Below are 17028 nucleotides of genomic sequence, written 5' to 3'. Positions count from 1 at the left end.
TCTTGCATGTATTCTAAAAAATTATTTTAGACATTAAATTTTGTTCCAAAAATAAAAGTTCTGTTGTTACTTACAAAAAATATATTTATTAATTTTTTTTATCCTATTTTTAATTTAGGATATTTTGTCGATAATATCTTTTAAAAATTTTTTGTGGTCAGTTGAATCTTTTGGTTAGAGTCGGACACGCCGGGTGTGGCTTAATCCAGGCCCGACTCGAAACATAGACCGGGTTTAATTTTTAGACCATAACCCGATCCTAAATTCGATAAAATCTACACACCTTTGGGTCGGATAAAAATCGGGTAAAAACCAAATCTTTAGTATGTAAAAATCACTTAATCTCTAACCATTATTTCACAATTCACATAGTAGAATTCATTTAAAAAAATATAACAAGAACCAACCCATCTCTAAATTAAAGCATAACTATAATCAAAACTAATATTGTCTAATAACACCAAATATTTAAATTAATACAAATAACACAATATTATGCATTAGTATAAAGTCTTATGCATTTTAAACATAAAACATTAACTTATAATCTTATAATGACTAATAACAAAAAATATTAAGGTTTACAATATTTAAATTCCACATAAGAATAGCCATCATCTATCACTAATAACACAAAATATTAATTGTGTATGATGACCAGGCCTAGTTCGGGTGGCCCGACCTATGGTCCGGACCCGACCCAAAATAATGACCGGATATATTGTTAAGACCCTTACCCAATCCTAAATCCAATGAAATCACACTAAATTAGCCCCTAAAATATCCGGAACCGGGCCGGGCAATGTACACCCCCACTTTTGGCACCAAATTGGTAATTAACTTGTAATATTTTGTAAACCAAAAAAAAAACTTGTAATATTTTCCAGTCTATAATTTTTCTACCTTGTAACGATATTGTTTTTATTCTGCAGAAAAAGTCTTGGTCAAGGTTTTCATTCTCTTTTTTTAGTTGGTTTTGGACACATCCTTGTTTTATTTTTGGTATCACAACCTCTTCTCGTGCAGATTATTTTTTTTTTGGGGCCAAGCTCAAAGGACAAAACGGCCCAAACTGAGATTCTGGAATTACCAAATTGCCACCTACCTTGTCCTTGTTGAATCTCTACGCTACTTGGTTTTCGGTTTTCTTTTGTCAGCTTTGAGCTCCCAAAACATTCATTCACCGCAAACATGGTAATTCTCCCCTCACTCAATCGCTCTATTCATGCTTCTGTTTTCTTCAATTATGATTTTATTTATTTTTTGTTTTATTCTGAATTTAATAATTGAATTGAATGCTGAGTAATTCTCATAATATTTGTTTGTAGGTTTGCTTGGCTTGTTTGTTGCCCCTGTTCCTCGTTCCCATCGTCAACATCCTCCCTCTCCTCTTCGATTTTATCATGGTAAGTTCTTCTGTTTCGTAATGTATCCTACCGAATCGGATCAGAATTTCTGATTACTTTAGATTCTGTGAGCATAGCCAAAATAATTCAGATTTTCATTCTTATGGATTTATGGTTGGTTACTCTTCTGAACAAATTGAAATCCATGAATATTTGTTAGTTTGGAATTTCAACTAAAATGTAGTAACTATTATCTCAATTTCACCTTTACTTTAGTGATCTGAAGTAACTCGTGGTAGTTATTTTACAATTTAGTAAGCAAAATTCTTTTCTATGCTGGTGAATTTTTTTTTGTTTAATTAATTCATGTGTACTAAAGCCTTAAAACATAGTAATTTTTAAGCTTTATATATTTGTGTTGTTTTTGTAATTGATTCTAACATTGATGCTTATGGCTATTTTTTTTTTCAAAAGGGGAAAGTCTATAGGCTTTTTGGCTGGGAGTATAGGAAACCAGAGAGGGCTCCTGCAGCATGTCCATACAAGCCTGCAGCCAAGAGGGATACTGCTAAAGTAAGCGATGATGAATGAATTTTATGATTATTATTATTACAACTGGTTTATGATATATTGCTATGCAATAGGATATTGTTTGAACTTTGAATTTGCCCTTGTTATTGTTTAACTTCAGGTGTGAACTTCAACTTATCTGTTGTTAACAACCATGGGGACTGGGGGGTTTGATTCTTTTACAAAATTAAGAGTGAAGAAGCTATCTTTGTTTCCTTTTTCATTTTCCTTTGGGGTGTATAATTGGCATATCATTAGTTAACCTTAATTGATCCTAGGACCTTTATCACCTAGGGTTACGGTGTAGTAGTAGAGGCACTCTACGGCAATGGGGAAAATCTAGGTTCTACTTGTGGAGAGAATGTTTAATTGTGCTCGAAAAGGATTAGTTCCAGGGGAAAAAAAACCTAGGACCGATTGCAAACAATCCTGCTGCTTGAGCTCAACGAGGTAGTGGTTAGAAATAGAACCCAACGTGAGTTTGCTCATCTAGTTTACTTAATGCTCAAACTTCACTATGACTCGTTGTAGATTCCTTGATTATTTTATTAGCAACTCACTTGTAAATATTTTTTTTATGAACATCTAATGAGTTGTGGGGGCATTCCATGAAATTGAAGTGGCGCAAACTTTCTCCAAACCAAAATTTTAAGTGTATCATAATGAGAAATCCCATTTTAATTATAATGATAGAGAATTTGTGCTCATTTTTAAGGTAAATTCTTTGAATTTCTAGTAGCATAGTTGTCCATGATTTCATCCTGGTTGTAAGAGAGAATTAACACTTTGTTTACAGGAAATAGCCAATGGTGTATTGGATCATGAACCCCATTAATCTCCTCAGTGTCTCTTTAGTAACTTGGATACATAATGTTATGGAAAGCTGTTGAACAAAATGATATTTTGTATTCTACTTTCAAGCTTATCTCTTACAGCTTATAACAGGAGTTTAGAATTTAGATTTGGTATTGGTTCTGAATCTTGTTGCCTAGCATATGCATGGCACTATCTTTGATTTGTGATTTGTTCTGGATCTGCCACCAACAATATGATATGCAATAAGGAAAAGTGGAAAACCTAATCCTTATGAATAAACAGGGTGATTGATGTGAAATTCCTGGAGTGATATCCAATTAAGTCAGAAGCAATCTGTATAAAGAGTATCCACACTCACTCATTCTTAATGTTTTACATACTTATCAAACATTTTAAGAGAAAACGAGTGATTGTAAACGCTCATGGAAGATGGAACACACATCAGAGGTGTTGCATTATGCATGCGCTGTATTATGTTTGTATTTTTGTGTGAATGCTTCAACTTCATAAACTTTATGAATAATTTTTACTCCAAACCTTAATGTTATGGCAGGTTGAGGCAGATACTGAACCAGCTCAATTAGAACCTATTAAACCTGCAAGTGTAGATGTCAAGCAGGATTAACGTCCATTGTTATCAGTATCAACAATATGTGGTTGCAATGCTCCCAACTTTTACTAACTAGGAAAAGATCAAAATGACATCAAATACAATGCTGTCTGTATAATTTAAAATGATGCATGAGAACTGACTAGAAATGTTCAATATGTTATTCTGTAATTTACAGGCGAATATGCTTAAAGTTAAGTCACCACGACTTCATTTCCTAAGGTTATTATGTTTTATAACGTAAATCATTTTGATCTACATTCTGTAAGTGAGAGATAAAAATAGAAAAAACAATGCTATATTATATAGATAATATCGTGCCTTGATCGATCATTTTAATAGAATGCATAAGGAAATCAGTTGTAGGCTTCGCAATCCACTGTGGGTAGGGTGCTGGTTGAGCATCAACTCTACCCGCACGGCCGCACCCTCCATAATATATGTTTAAAAATGATATATATAGGAGTCGAACCAAAGACTTAAAACATATGCATAAAATTCCTGACCACTGAACCAAATTTATTAATTAGTAAACTTTACTTATTAGTTTTATCAAATAACAACAACAACAAAGCCTTGTCCCACTAAGTGGGGTCGGCTACATGAATCAAACGACGTCATTGTGCTCTATCATGTATCATGTCTACAGAGAGACTGTTTACATGTAGATCTCGTTTGACCACCTCATGGATGGTCTTCTTAGGTCTTCCTCTGCCTTTCGCCTTTTGTCCATCTTCCATCTCATCCACCCTCCTGACTGGATGTTCTATCAGTCTTCTTCTCACATGTCCAAACCACCTGAGACGCGATTCAACCATCTTTTCCACAATGGGTGCTACTCCAACTCTCTCCCTTATATCTTCATTCCTTATTTTATCCAATCGCGTATGACCACTCATCCATATCAACATCTTCATCTCTGCCACACTCAGCTTATGTTCGTGCTCCCCTTTAGCCGCCCAACACTCCGTACCATACAGCATAGCCGGTCTTATAGCGGTGCGATAGAATTTACCTTTAAGTTTTAAAGGCACTTTTTTGTCGCATATAAAACCAGATGCACTCCGCCATTTTGACCAACCTGCTTGGATCCTATGATTTACATCCTGTTCAATTTCTCCATTATCCTGTATGATGCACCCAAGATACTTAAAACTTATTAACTTTTCGTAGGATGTTTTCTCCAATCTTCACCTCTATATTGGGGTTTTCCCTTCTCAGACTGAACTTACATTCCATATATTCCGTCTTGCTACGGCTTATGCGCAGACCATACACTTTTAAAGCTTCTCTCCATAACTCCAACTTCTTATTTAGGTCTTCTCTTGACTCTCTCATAAGGACGATATCATCGGCAAAAAGCATGCACCATGGCACAGGCTCTTGGATGTGCTCTGTGAGTACTTCCAAGACTAATGTGAAAAGGTATGGACTTACGGATGATCCCTGGTGTAATCCTATACCAATAGGAAATTCCTCTGTCGCACCACCTTGAGTCTTCACACTAGTTGTGGCCCCGTCATACATGTCTTTAATTGCCCGAATATATGCGATCCTTACTCTCCTCTTTTCTAAAACCTTCCATAAGACCTCCCTTGGTACCCTATCATACACTTTTTCCAAATCAATAAACACCATATGTAGATCCCTTTTATTACTACGATACCTCTCCATCATCCTTCTTAATAGATATATCGCTTCAGTGGTAGATCTGCCTGGCATAAATCCAAATTGGTTCTCTGTTACTTGTGTCTCTTTTCTCAACCTCCGTTCTATCACCTTTTCCCATAACTTCATAGTATGACTCATAAGCTTAATCCCTCTATAGTTTTCGCAACTTTGTATATCCCCCTTATTCTTGTAGATAGGTACCAAGGTGCTCTTTCTCCACTCATCAGGCATCTTCTTTGACCCTAAAATCTCATTAAAAAGCTTGGTTAACCAGTTGATGCCTTTTTCTCCAAGACCCTTCCAAATCTCAATCGGGATATTATCAGGTCCTACTGCCCTGTCATTTTTCATCTGCTTTAGAGCTTCTTTTACCTCGAAGTCTCGAATCCTTCGATAGTAGTCAAAGTTTTGATCTTCTTCCCTTGTACATAATCGACCAAGGCTCGGAAGAGTCTTCTGTCTCTCTAAATAACTCGTAGAAGTAGCTCTTCCACCTTTCATTAATCTTCTCCTCTTGAGCCAACACCTCTCCATCCTTATCCTTTATGCACTTAACCTGATCCAAATCTCTCGTTCTTCTTTCCCGACTCTTTGCGATTCTATATATACCTTTTTCTCCTTCTTTCGTGCCCAAAGATTGGTAGAGACCCTCATATGCTCTTGTTCTTACTTCACTTACAGCCACTTTTGTCTCTTTCTTAGCCGTCTTATATTTTTCCCAGTTATCTGCATTGCGGCATAAAGACCACTCTTTAAAGCATTCCCTTTTTATCTTTATCTTTTCTTGTATACTCGCATTCCACCACCAGGACTCCTTCTCTCTTGGTCCTATTCCTTTAGATTCACAAAAACTTTCTTTCGCTGTTCTTCTAATAACTTCTGCCATCTCCCTCCACATCTCTTCCGCGCTTCCATTCCCATCCCACTTTGCCTCTTTTCCTACCCGTCTTAGGAAGCTTTTTTGTTCCTCACCTTTCATCCGCCACCACCTCGTCCTTGGGTTCTTCGTATGATGTCTTTTTCTCAACTTTTGTTCAACGCGAAAATCCATGACGAGCACCCTATGTTGTGTTGTCAAACTCTCTCCCAGAATAATTTTACAGTTAATGCAAAATTTCCGGTTGACTCTCCTCAACAAGAAGAAGTCGATTTGAGAGCTTGTCATGCCACTCTTATAGGTTATAAGATGTTCGTCTCTCTTTTTAAAACATGTATTTGCGATGAGAAGATCAAAGGTTGAGGAAAAGTCCAAAATAGTTTTACCCTCGGCATTGATCACCCCGAAACCATGGTCTCCGTGAATACTCCCATATCCAGTCACTTCTCTCCCAACATGGCCATTTAAATCTCCTCCTAAAAAAATCTTGTCTCCCAAAGGTATGCCTTGAACCAATCCTCCCAAAACCTAATCTTGTATTGTTCGTCTGAACCCACTTGCGGTGCATAGGCGCTAATCACATGGAAAGCACCTCCCTCCACCACAAGTTTGATAAAGATGATCCGATCTCCCACCCTCTTAACATCCACTACGTCCTTCTTCCACTGTTTATCCACAATTATTCCAACCCCATTCCTATTATTCACTTTTCATGTATACCAAAGTTTGAAACCAGAAGTATCCAACTCCCTAGCCTTTGCACCAACCCATTTCGTTTTTTGTAGGCACATAATGTTAATCTTCCTCCTTGTCATGGTGTCTACCACCTCCATGGATTTTCCTGTTAGAGTGCCTATGTTCCATGTCCCAAATCTCAACCTTCTGTCGTTTCGACCTTTACCTTTTACTTTGTGAACTAGCTTATTTACCCTCGTCTGTTCACGAAAACGCGAGAACCCTTGCTCATTTAACACTACATCTGGGCACCGATGCAGCGGCTCTTGCTTTGACACCGTACTCGACCCATACGGCGCGTTGCTTCCGGGCAACGACTTAGCTTTAGCGCAATAATGTCTTTGATTCATGTCATGGGGGTTTGGCTATAATTTTATGTTGGTTGCCAAAGACCTAACACAACCCTCCTCCTTTATCCGGGCTTGGGACCGGCTATGTACCGCTAGTGTAACATAGGCGGAGTTTATTAGTTTTATCAGATATTTACGAAAAAGGAGAGATTAATTCAAAAGCAACCTTCAGTCAAATAAACGGCGTCGTTGTACGTTTAGGATTCAAATAAAGAAAAAAGCAGCCTTCACTTCAGTCCTTCACTTTCTCTCTCTTCGAACCGTGGAAGCCTTTGCACACTAAGCCCTAGCCCCTTCGTCGAACAGCTTCATCTTCGTCTGACTCACCGTCGTCGTCTTCGTCTGCACTCTGGGTGTTTGTCGTCTTCGCTTGTCTTCTGCTCGCCGTCGTCCTCGTCTTTCCTCTGCTCGCGCCGTCGTCTTAGTCTGGTCAACGAAGGTCAGCACTGCGTGCTCACTGCTCTCTGTTCTGGTGATTCTGCTCGCCGCCTCAAATCGAAGGTCAGTGCTTGCTCATTTGATTTTCATTTTTTTAATTTTGTTAATGCTTTGTTTAGTATTCTGTTGTGTTGCTGTTTTGTGTGTGGGTTGTGATTATTTCGTCAATCTTCTTCCTTATTCTACACGGTTTAAAATAAAAGGAAATTATGTTAATTGAATATAATTGATACACTAAGAAACAACAAAGTTTCAAATTTCAACCTACTTTGAACCTTAATTAAAGTGGAAAAGAACAAAGCAAGAAGATATATATACGTAATGGCTTGAAGGAGCCTACTCTGTGAATATTTTAAAAGTAATGATTCAGTTGTGGTTGATCGCATTAATGAAATTTTTTTAAAGGGAATGAGAAAAATTAAGTGTTAGGCCTCCCATGTTTAAACCCCCTTTAAAGTTAAATCGATCTTTTCTTTTTCCCAACTATAATCCACAATCGAAGTCGTTTTTGGAATTGAAAACAGATAATCTCTATTAAAAGTGTTTAAACAATTTCTTTGTTTAATTCTCTAATCAAGCAACCCACTACAAATATAAATGTTCATAGGCGGTGGAAGAAACCCTCAACTTTTTTGCTGTCAGTCTTTGTTATTTTTATCTCCGTTATAACAATTTTATTGAGACACCGAACTAAAAATAGCATTAGCAAGTAGCAACACTCAGGATCTAACTTTCAAGCACTCAGAGAAAGTTTTTTATTTTTATTGTTTTTAGTTATTATAAAATATCAACATTGGGCCACTGATTTTAATATTTTCTCCTCAATATTGGGCTTTATCCAAAACGCTAAAGCCCAAAAAGATTAAAATAGTGTTGGACCCTGAACGGTAAATAAACGAAAGACTAGAGTAGGCTAAGCTGAAGGGAGCACTACAAAAACCCTAGCTCCTTCCTCACAGCCTCTGATCTCAGTGCAGCACACAAAAACCCTAATCTCTCTCAGAGCGACTTCGCATTCCACTTTCAGCAGGTTCGTCCCCTCTCAATTCTCTACGTTAATGTCTATTCACTTCGCTCTCCGTGTTTCCTTCAATCTTCTGCGATTTCCAGATCTATTGTTTGTTGATTTTCATTTCTTGTTTCGGCTTCATTTCTTTTCTGTCACTCTTTTGATTCATCCGTGTTATTCCTATTGTATCTCGTGATCTGATTAGCTTGTATTAAGCATGTTGTGTGGAAAATTGGATTATCATTTTTAAAAAAACATTGGAAGTTCTCTGTTCTTAGTATGAATTTGATGTAAATGGATTTTCATTGTTAAAAAATATTGGAAGGACCTAATTTTTTGAAACACTGAAAATTTAACTTTTGAGTTGGAGCTGAAATGTGTCAGTATAATAAATGAAACTAATGAATTCTTTGTTGGATTTTAATTATAACTGAGATTTTTATTTTGAATGAATGGCAGAAATGGGTGAGGAGGTGAAAGCAATTATTCCCGAGTCTGTGCTTAAAAAGCAGAAGAGGGAGGAGGAATGGGCCTTGAAGAAAAAGGAGGAGCTTAATGCTGCAAAGAAGAAGAGAGCAGAGAGCCGAAAGCTCATTTACAGCAGGGCAAAGCAATATGCAAAGGAATACCAGGAGCAGGTTGCATTTCACCTTAATCTATTTCCCTTTTTCTCTGTTTTAATGTTTGTTTCTGTTTCCTTTATTGCGCTTTGCAATTTTCTCCGCCACCTTGACCCGCTTTTACATTACAGGAAAAGGAGCTGATCCAATTGAAGCGGGAAGCAAAGCTGAAAGGTGGATTCTATGTTGATCCAGAGGCTAAGCTCCTGTTTATCATCCGCATCCGTGGGTATGTATTGTTTCCTTTGTTACTCCATATTTATGCTATTTATACTGTGTCCCAAGTTTTAACCAATTCTGTAATCTGGGTATTCTTACTTGTTCGAGCTGTGTTTTTTCAGTATCAATGCCATGGATCCCAAGTCAAGAAAGATCTTGCAGTTGTTGAGGTTGAGACAGGTACTGCTTATAATCATTGAATGTTGAGCTTATTGTGTTATTTCTTGTGTGGGCGTTATTATGGTTTACTTGGTGTTAGTAGTACAGTTCATGACTGTTGTTTTATAACCATGTTTAATGTGATGATTATTAGGTGCTTCAACTTGAATTAAAGTCCCTGTTATAGGTTTATTAAACACTATTCAATTTATGTTAGAACAGGCAGATTTTTGTTTGTTGTTGAGTCACAAAAAAAGGGGAGTCGACACATCTGCTCTCATATTCTTGATCCTCTCTCTGTCACTTGTTTTGTTCCCCAAGGAGTGTTAATGTTTTTGTTCTTTGGCTTTATTTGTGTTTTCACTGCATTTGCCCAAAAAGTCTTGAGGCTATATAGTGTCATGGAAGTTTGACAAGTTAGTCAATTAAGAAAATATGTAATGTTTTTGGTACTTGTTTGTAATACTCTCTGTTTGAAATCTTGCTATTTACACTGTAAAGTACCCATACTAATGTTTAACCCCCTTGCCTCTGTTTTCTTTTTTGCAAAAGATCTTCAATGGTGTGTTCTTAAAAGTCAACAAGGCCACAGTGAACATGCTTCACAGGGTTGAGCCATATGTGACCTATGGGTATGTAGACTTGTGCTGTCATACCTTTTTGAATGTGATGAATCCCTTATTTTTTGGTCTAAACGTAACAATTCCTCTCCTTTTGTAGATACCCAAATCTGAAAAGTGTAAAAGAGCTTATTTACAAGAGGGGCTTTGGTAAGTTGAACAAGCAGAGAATTGCCCTAACCGACAACTCAATCATTGAGAAGGTCTGTAATATTATTTTTAGCATTAGAGTATACAATTCAAATACATTCTATTTACTCACTGTTTTCCTTGGATGACGCATCAGGCACTGGGCCAACATGGAATCATCTGCATTGAAGATCTTATCCATGAGATCATAACAGTTGGACCCCATTTCAAGGAAGCAAACAACTTCCTTTGGCCATTTAAGCTCAAGGCTCCATTGGGTGGCTTGAAGAAGAAGAGGAACCACTATGTTGAAGGAGGAGATGCCGGAAACAGGGAGAACTACATCAATGAGCTTATCAGGAGAATGAATTAGGCTGTGGGATTCTGTTCCAAGCATAGTGGATTCGGTCTTTATTGGCTTTTTTTAGATCAAGGTTTATTTTGGAAGTAGTACATTTCTGACATTGATAAAATCTTTAAGGTTTATTTTGTTTTTCTTTTTACAAAACAGTTTGTTGAGTTGTCCTTTAAACATCGGGTATTATCGGTTTATATGTTTTTTTAATCCCGCATTTACTATTGCCGAGGTCTTTTGACAGGTCAATTACATTTCTTCTTTGTGAATTGAATTGACTCTTTCCTAACTGATGACTTGATATATAAATATAATACAATTTAAAGGTCAGAATGGGAATGTGGACAATTTGATTGTTGATGTAGCGCCATCAACTGAAGTTTATTTCCGGAATAATTCTGGTAGTTTGGACATTGATTCGACTAAAAGTTTAGATGAATGTACTTCCACCCCTGTAGAATCCCCTGCAAATCCAATGATGGATAATGGCATTAGTGAGCTGACAGATCACTACATTGAAGTGGTCGACCCTGTAGAGGAGGGTTATTTCTACAACACTGAAGTGGCTGTTGCAGATAATGATTTCAATAGTTCAAGGGAAGGCTTTCTGCTAACTTCAGTAATCAAAGTTCCATCATGCCTTTAGAAATTTCTGGTGAACAACCATTTGGGTCAGAGTATTCTGAAAAGTTGGAGAGTGAGCATAGTTTAGTGGGAAAAACAGTTGGAGACATAAACTTACCCTCCCCAGTTCTTTCCATGGAAAACCATTACAGTAGTTCATTTAATGATTCCGAGACTGTTGACGCTGAAGAGTACACGTGTGAATTAGAAGCTTTAGATGACAGCAATAACAATACTGCTGAAGATGTTCTCTCATTCTTTGAAGTTTCCACTATGGAAAACCCATCTGTTGAGAACCAAGGTGATTCAGCTCATTCTGCTGGGAGCAGTTCCATAAATGTAGACTCTTTGGCCAACTTGTCTTTGGAGGAAAAGGCTGCAAATTTTATTCAGAATGGAGATTTAGATCCAGTTGAAGGTAATTCTAATATGTAGGTTATATCTTGGTCATCAGTGTGAGTTTATATTGGACCAATTAATTTGAAGAATCATTTCTATCTTCAGAACAAATTTTATGAACAATATTCTTTTGTTGAATTTGGACAACATGTGAGTCTTCTTGTTGATATGCCTCTAGGTATCCTTCCACCTGAAGACAATAATTCCATGGCACATAAAGGGAGCTCATTGACATCCCAGCATGTTGTTCCATCTGAAACATCGAATCAGCTCTTTGGGTTAGTATATGGATGCTCATTGCCAACTAGGATTGTGGGAAGTTAACTGGCTTTTACCTTTTATTTAATCCCTTTTGTTCCCTTGCATGCAATTATACATAGGGATGAGCAGATGCAGCATGTGGATCTAACTACAAATTCTGATGAAGATTTGGATGCTGAGGTCTTTTTGCTCCTACAGTGTTTATGAATTCTTTATTGATTGCCAGCCTTTTGTAGTCTCACTTGTTTTCTTCCATATGTTTGCCACACAGGTTTCAAACGTGCCAAATCAAAGCGAGATAAACTATCTCAAGTTCATGCTGGTAGTAATTGTAAACTTGTTTTATAGTTTACATTTGTGTATATATGTCTTGGGAGTTCTTCCTCCCCCCCCCCCCAAAAAAAAAGTATGCTTAAGAATAGTTGTAGCTATAACTTACCATGTTATTTTTTTCTTTTCGTTTTCCATTTCATAGTATCAGAAGGAGTTGGAGCTGTCTCGGCTGAAGGAACAGATCCAGAAGGAAAAGGTAGATGAGCTATTTCCGAGAACCATGCTAAAAGATATGTTTTTCTCTTTTAAGTTTGGATCAAGCTTGTTCTTTGGCTGCGCTTCTGTTACTATCACATTTGAAGTATTATTATTATTTTCTTCTAGCAAAAAAAAAGTTGTTTCTTAATGGTTTGAAATTAAGTTTACATCAGGCCAAGTTGTGTATCTCAAATCTGACAACATTCTAGATTCTACTTCTTGTTTTGTTGAAGTACTAACAAGATCTTAGCTTGCTAAGCAGCTGAACAATGTGTGGAACTTATTATCATATGGATGTAAAACAAATCATGTTTCCCAGATCTACTTTTTAAGTGGAAGGGAAATATTGATAATACAAGTGATTTCTAGATTTCTGCACCACTCTCTTCAATTTTTAGGAGTTACTGTATCCATTACTCACTCAGCAGTCAGCAGCATGTTACTTTTGCTTTCAGCTTGCTTTGTCTGTCCTACAAACCAAGGCAGAGGCAGAAATTGACAAAGTTAGAAGCTAGCGATAGCCGATAGGAACTCCTTAATTACATATTTAAATCACTAATCAGGAGAATGGTATTAGGAGAATTATCTCTTTTTTTCTCCCATAGTATCTCCTAGTCTAATAGGGCAAGAATTAATCCATCATAAGGCGAGATAGGGCAAGAATTAATCCATCATAAAGCGAGATTCCTTTGTTGCAGGCATAATTAAGAGTACAAGACCGTAACCATAAAGCTAGTTGGAAAGTTGGCACAAAATAGGATTCAATCTCTCAATACTTATTTAAGCGGGCTAATGAATTAATCACTAGATGAATTCAAATTGGTTAGGAGAGTTATCTCTTTTTTTTTTTGTATTAAAAAGGGGAAGAGCTATCTCTTAATATTATTCTTTTTTTTTTTAATTGGGTCGTATGTGTATGAGGATATTGATTGTTGAGAAACAGAGTAGAAATATTTTTGAACATTTTCACTCTAAAAGACTTCTATTTGGACTCAAAATTTACACCCTCAAGGGACAAGAGTATCTAAGCCTAACAAGTTATCCCAACCCAAAAAATTGCCCATTTTCTGGCGTAAACCAATACCTATGCACTTTAGTGCAATAAATTAAACTGTCCCAAAAAAAAAACTGTCCAAAAGGTGCCCAAGAAATGTTAAAAAAATAAAGCATGTGTAGGAACTCCCCACCCCAACAAATATCATGAGAATCTATGGAAGTGATTTCATGGGACCCTTCTTAACGTTACTTGAATTTAAGGTCATCATCATGACCACATCGTTTATAGAAAAATGAAAATCATCCCTCTCCTCCTTGTCCATCTGTAAAGATCAAAAGTAAAGCCAAGTTTCTGGAAAATGACTTCAATTCAAAGCATTTGTGGCTCCAACGCTCCCCTACTTGTGATTAATTAATTTAAAGTCATGACATCATTTCATGGTGTTTCTATAAGCCTATGTAGAAGAATCACTTACACCCATTTAAATAACTATCCTATAATTAACTAATTTACAGAATATTCTAAAGTTCGTGTACATTTCATAACAAGTAGGAGTTTTTTTTTTCTCATGGGGTGGAATATTCTAATGAATCCTTTGCAACCAATATACAATAATCAAATAAAGTTAATTTTTTTGGTCTTTGGATTTGGTTTGTTTACTTGGCTACCAAGGAATGAGATTATACAAAAATAATAAATAAATGGCTGCTATATAATTTATTAGATAAGTTACAAAAATATATATTCAATAAGATTAATGGTATTGTGACTATTAAGTCCATCTATTCATGTCTCTTAACCTACTCTTAACAAGATGATAAATCTTGCTTCTGTGTATTTCAAAGTCAATTAAATGCACTATTGACTTGAAGGATTCATGTTGAGGTAGTTGGTGACAGAAGCAAAAAAGGAGGAGTAGGAGTATTTGGATCAAACATACAAGTCACTAACCCACCAAGCCATGGTAGTGGAGTCTATATATGAAGAAGAAAATTGATGAAAGGCCTTTAATTTCAAAACTATTTGATGTTGGTCATACATAATTACATACCAAAATTTTTAGTAGTGCAGAGGTAAATAATTACATATCTGTTTGGTTCACACTTTAGAAAGTGTAAAAGTCGTTTTCTTATGGAAACAACCATTTTTTTTATAAATATATTTTTTTTCCACAAGGATATAATATATTTTTTTATTTTGAAATATCTTCAAAGCTTTGCTATCTATACGTCATTTTAAGATGTGTCATAAAATTATTTTTCTTACAAACTTAAATTGATAGAAAAGAAAAATACATGAATTATTGTATCTTTAATATAATTTTTATGCAAAATTTTATTTTAAATTTTGTGTAAATTTATAGGTATTTTTTCTCTTTTTTATTTATCTTGTACTAAAGTGTTTTTTTTATTTTAAAATCAATATAAATTGAATTAGGCACTTTTGATCATAAAAATTTTGATATTATATCATAAAAAAAATTAAAATAATACGAAAAGATACATAAATAATTATATTTTTAAAAATTATAGTAATTAAATAATTAATTAAAGTATTCAGTACTGGCGCCGCCGGTTGCCGGTTTGGTCACGAGTAAATGAGCCATTGTCCACTTGCATTCTGTGGTTGTAAGTTACGACAAACCAAATCGGCCTAAGATCCTATTATTTCATTATTAAATTCACTTTAAATTCTACACCATATGTTACCTATCAATATATATATTATTCTTACTATTGCTGTTATTATCATATGTAACAGCATCAATAGGAGGATATATACATGCATGGAGTAAATATTAATTCGAACATTTCTATTATTTTTTAACAAACGTACAGGGGTGAAAATTCAGGTGAAGTCGACTATATGTGAAGTTGATACATGAGAGTCGTTAGATGATTTGACTGATTTGATCAAATTTTTATCTAACGATTTTCATATATCAACTTCACGTGAAGTCGACTGCAACTGAGTTTCCATCACGTTTAGGTCAATTGAGTATTGATTAGTTAATAAGCTTTGAGATTAAAACTTGATAAGTATTTATAGAGGTATTTATAAATTTTTGATAAAAAGAATTGTCATAAGAAAAAAAACCCTTAAACTTGCATTTTTATCATATGAAAATCTAAAGTTATGAGCATTTATCAACACTTGTACTGATTCCATTGAAATTTCTTCTTAATTCTTAAGTGGGTGGGGAAGCAAGTGGAAGTATGAGTGTATTATCAACCATACAAAATGAATTTTGTGGTTCTAATATAATTTTAATTCTTCCCACGTGAAGAAGATGATAGCTCATACAATTTTATAGTACAATTTATTAAATGTAGAAAAAAAAACTTTTTTATTTTTCAATATTCATTATTGTCTTCTAATCTAAAATTTCCTCTAAACATTAAAAGTTGTCTCTATCCAAGAACCAGAGCTTTGGAGAGAAGTGACGCAAGCATGGTCTATTGGATGGCGTCATTTTCTAATTATTAGGTGTTTATATCTTTTCTTAAAGATGCTGTTAAATTACTTATTAGTCGATATGTCCAAATTAAATTTTAAATATTAGATAATAAAGCAAATTAGAAGATTTAGAGATACACTCGTATATTTCCATTTTGCTTGTCTATCTAACTTTGTAGCAATTTTTCTCCCTTTTACGAGTGTATATTCACCTAAATTATATTATTGGAAACAAACAAACAAAAAAGAAAAAAAAGAAGTTAAAGGTTAGAAAGTATGTCGTCTTAACATTTTAATTGTTAGAATATAATTAGAATCAATTAGTATTATTTAGAGTTAGAATATCATTAGAATCAATTAAGATTAATTAATATTATTTAATATATCTGAATATTTATTATAAAAGATTACGTTTTTATTATTACGATTCTCTTAATACTTATAAATACCCTTTTATATTATATCATTCTAAACAATTTGAATAGACAACTTGAATATACTTAATAATACATAAATCCTTTATCCAGTTTAGTCTCTTATTTCTAACATGGTATCAGATCCTCCTTGAAGAGGATATATTGTTTTTTTTTTGAGGTGAAATCACCGTAGTTTTTGCATTTTTTTCTATACCATTCTTCTTTCCCTTTTGTCACTCCTTTTATGCTTTTTCACCTCACCGACTAGCCTATTTTCTTTGTCTCGTGTTTTTTGAGTCGTATGATCAAACACCATTGTCATCCGCTGCTTACCTATTCTCATAAAGAAATCATATAGTTTTCGCTATCTTTTGGCAGTTCCGTCTTCGTTCTCTCGTGGCAGTTCCGTCTGCATTCTCTTGTGGCAGTTTCGTTTGTGTTCTCTTGTGGCAGTTGCGTCTGCATTTTCTCGTAGCAGTTTCGTCTGTGTTTCCTTGTGACAGTTCTGTCTGCGTTTCTTTCCGGCAGTTCCGTCTGCACTTCATAGCGGCAGTTCTGTCTGCGCTTCCTTCATATAGCGGCAGTTTCGTCTGCGCTTCTTTCAGACTAGCGGCAGTTCCGTCTGCGCTTCTTTCAGATTAGCGGCAGTTCCGTCTGTGCTTCTTTCAGACTAGTGGCAGTTCCGTCTGCGCTTCCTTCAGACTAGCGGCAGTTCCATCTACGCTTCCTTCCTACAATTTCGTCTACACCTGTTTTATCAGTTTATGCAATTTTTTTCTCTTTATTTCGTTATTTTAAATAAATTTCAAATTCAAGTTG

General features: G+C 35.4%; 3 protein-coding genes across 4 annotated transcripts; all 3 read left to right on the top strand.

Moving 5' to 3' along the window:
- Positions 1 to 969: 969 nt before the first annotated feature.
- Positions 970 to 3563, top strand: LOC112728938 (uncharacterized). The gene is made up of 4 exons (XM_025779291.3): positions 970 to 1194; positions 1329 to 1406; positions 1821 to 1919; positions 3286 to 3563. Exons 1-4 carry the CDS (start codon positions 1192 to 1194, stop codon positions 3355 to 3357), a joined length of 252 nt encoding a protein of 83 aa, XP_025635076.1. The 5' UTR covers positions 970 to 1191; the 3' UTR covers positions 3358 to 3563.
- A 4546-nt stretch (positions 3564 to 8109) lies between these two features.
- On the top strand, positions 8110 to 10854 carry LOC112728937 (large ribosomal subunit protein uL30w). 2 transcript variants are annotated; one of them, XM_025779290.3, is made up of 7 exons: positions 8110 to 8443; positions 8882 to 9060; positions 9174 to 9271; positions 9384 to 9441; positions 9973 to 10052; positions 10141 to 10243; positions 10327 to 10854. In XM_025779290.3, exons 2-7 carry the CDS (start codon positions 8884 to 8886, stop codon positions 10540 to 10542), a joined length of 732 nt encoding a protein of 243 aa, XP_025635075.1. In that variant the 5' UTR covers positions 8110 to 8443; positions 8882 to 8883; the 3' UTR covers positions 10543 to 10854. The 2 variants fall into 2 exon arrangements, with proteins under 2 accessions (XP_025635075.1, XP_025635074.1); XM_025779289.3 differs by lacking the exon at positions 8110 to 8443 and having other exon boundaries at positions 8875 to 9060.
- A 149-nt stretch (positions 10855 to 11003) lies between these two features.
- Positions 11004 to 12717, top strand: LOC112728936 (uncharacterized). The gene is made up of 5 exons (XM_025779288.3): positions 11004 to 11566; positions 11726 to 11825; positions 11928 to 11988; positions 12080 to 12130; positions 12284 to 12717. The coding sequence occupies exons 1-5, from the start codon at positions 11161 to 11163 to the stop codon at positions 12485 to 12487; spliced, it is 822 nt and encodes a 273-aa protein (XP_025635073.1). The 5' UTR covers positions 11004 to 11160; the 3' UTR covers positions 12488 to 12717.
- Positions 12718 to 17028: the final 4311 nt, after the last annotated feature.

The sequence above is a fragment of the Arachis hypogaea genome, chromosome 12 (genome assembly GCF_003086295.3).
Source record: "Arachis hypogaea cultivar Tifrunner chromosome 12, arahy.Tifrunner.gnm2.J5K5, whole genome shotgun sequence".
Lineage (NCBI taxonomy): Eukaryota > Viridiplantae > Streptophyta > Magnoliopsida > Fabales > Fabaceae > Arachis > Arachis hypogaea.
This window is presented reverse-complemented; position numbering and strand designations above follow the sequence as displayed.

Bases quoted from the DNA above. Each gene is read 5' to 3' on its own strand.
- LOC112728938 (XM_025779291.3), top strand. The intron at 1,407-1,820 runs GTAAGTTCTTCT...TTTTTTCAAAAG, and splicing joins TCCTCTTCGATTTTATCATG to GGGAAAGTCTATAGGCTTTT. The intron at 1,920-3,285 runs GTAAGCGATGAT...ATGTTATGGCAG, and splicing joins CCAAGAGGGATACTGCTAAA to GTTGAGGCAGATACTGAACC.
- LOC112728937 (XM_025779289.3), top strand. From the start codon at position 8,875: ATGGCAGAAATGGGTGAGGAGGTGAAAGCAATTATTCCCGAGTCTGTG. The intron at 9,272-9,383 runs GTATGTATTGTT...GTGTTTTTTCAG, and splicing joins TTTATCATCCGCATCCGTGG to TATCAATGCCATGGATCCCA. The intron at 10,053-10,140 runs GTATGTAGACTT...CTCCTTTTGTAG, and splicing joins GAGCCATATGTGACCTATGG to ATACCCAAATCTGAAAAGTG.
- LOC112728936 (XM_025779288.3), top strand. From the start codon at position 11,161: ATGCCTTTAGAAATTTCTGGTGAACAACCATTTGGGTCAGAGTATTCT. The intron at 11,567-11,725 runs GTAATTCTAATA...ATATGCCTCTAG, and splicing joins AGATTTAGATCCAGTTGAAG to GTATCCTTCCACCTGAAGAC. The intron at 11,989-12,079 runs GTCTTTTTGCTC...TTTGCCACACAG, and splicing joins ATGAAGATTTGGATGCTGAG to GTTTCAAACGTGCCAAATCA.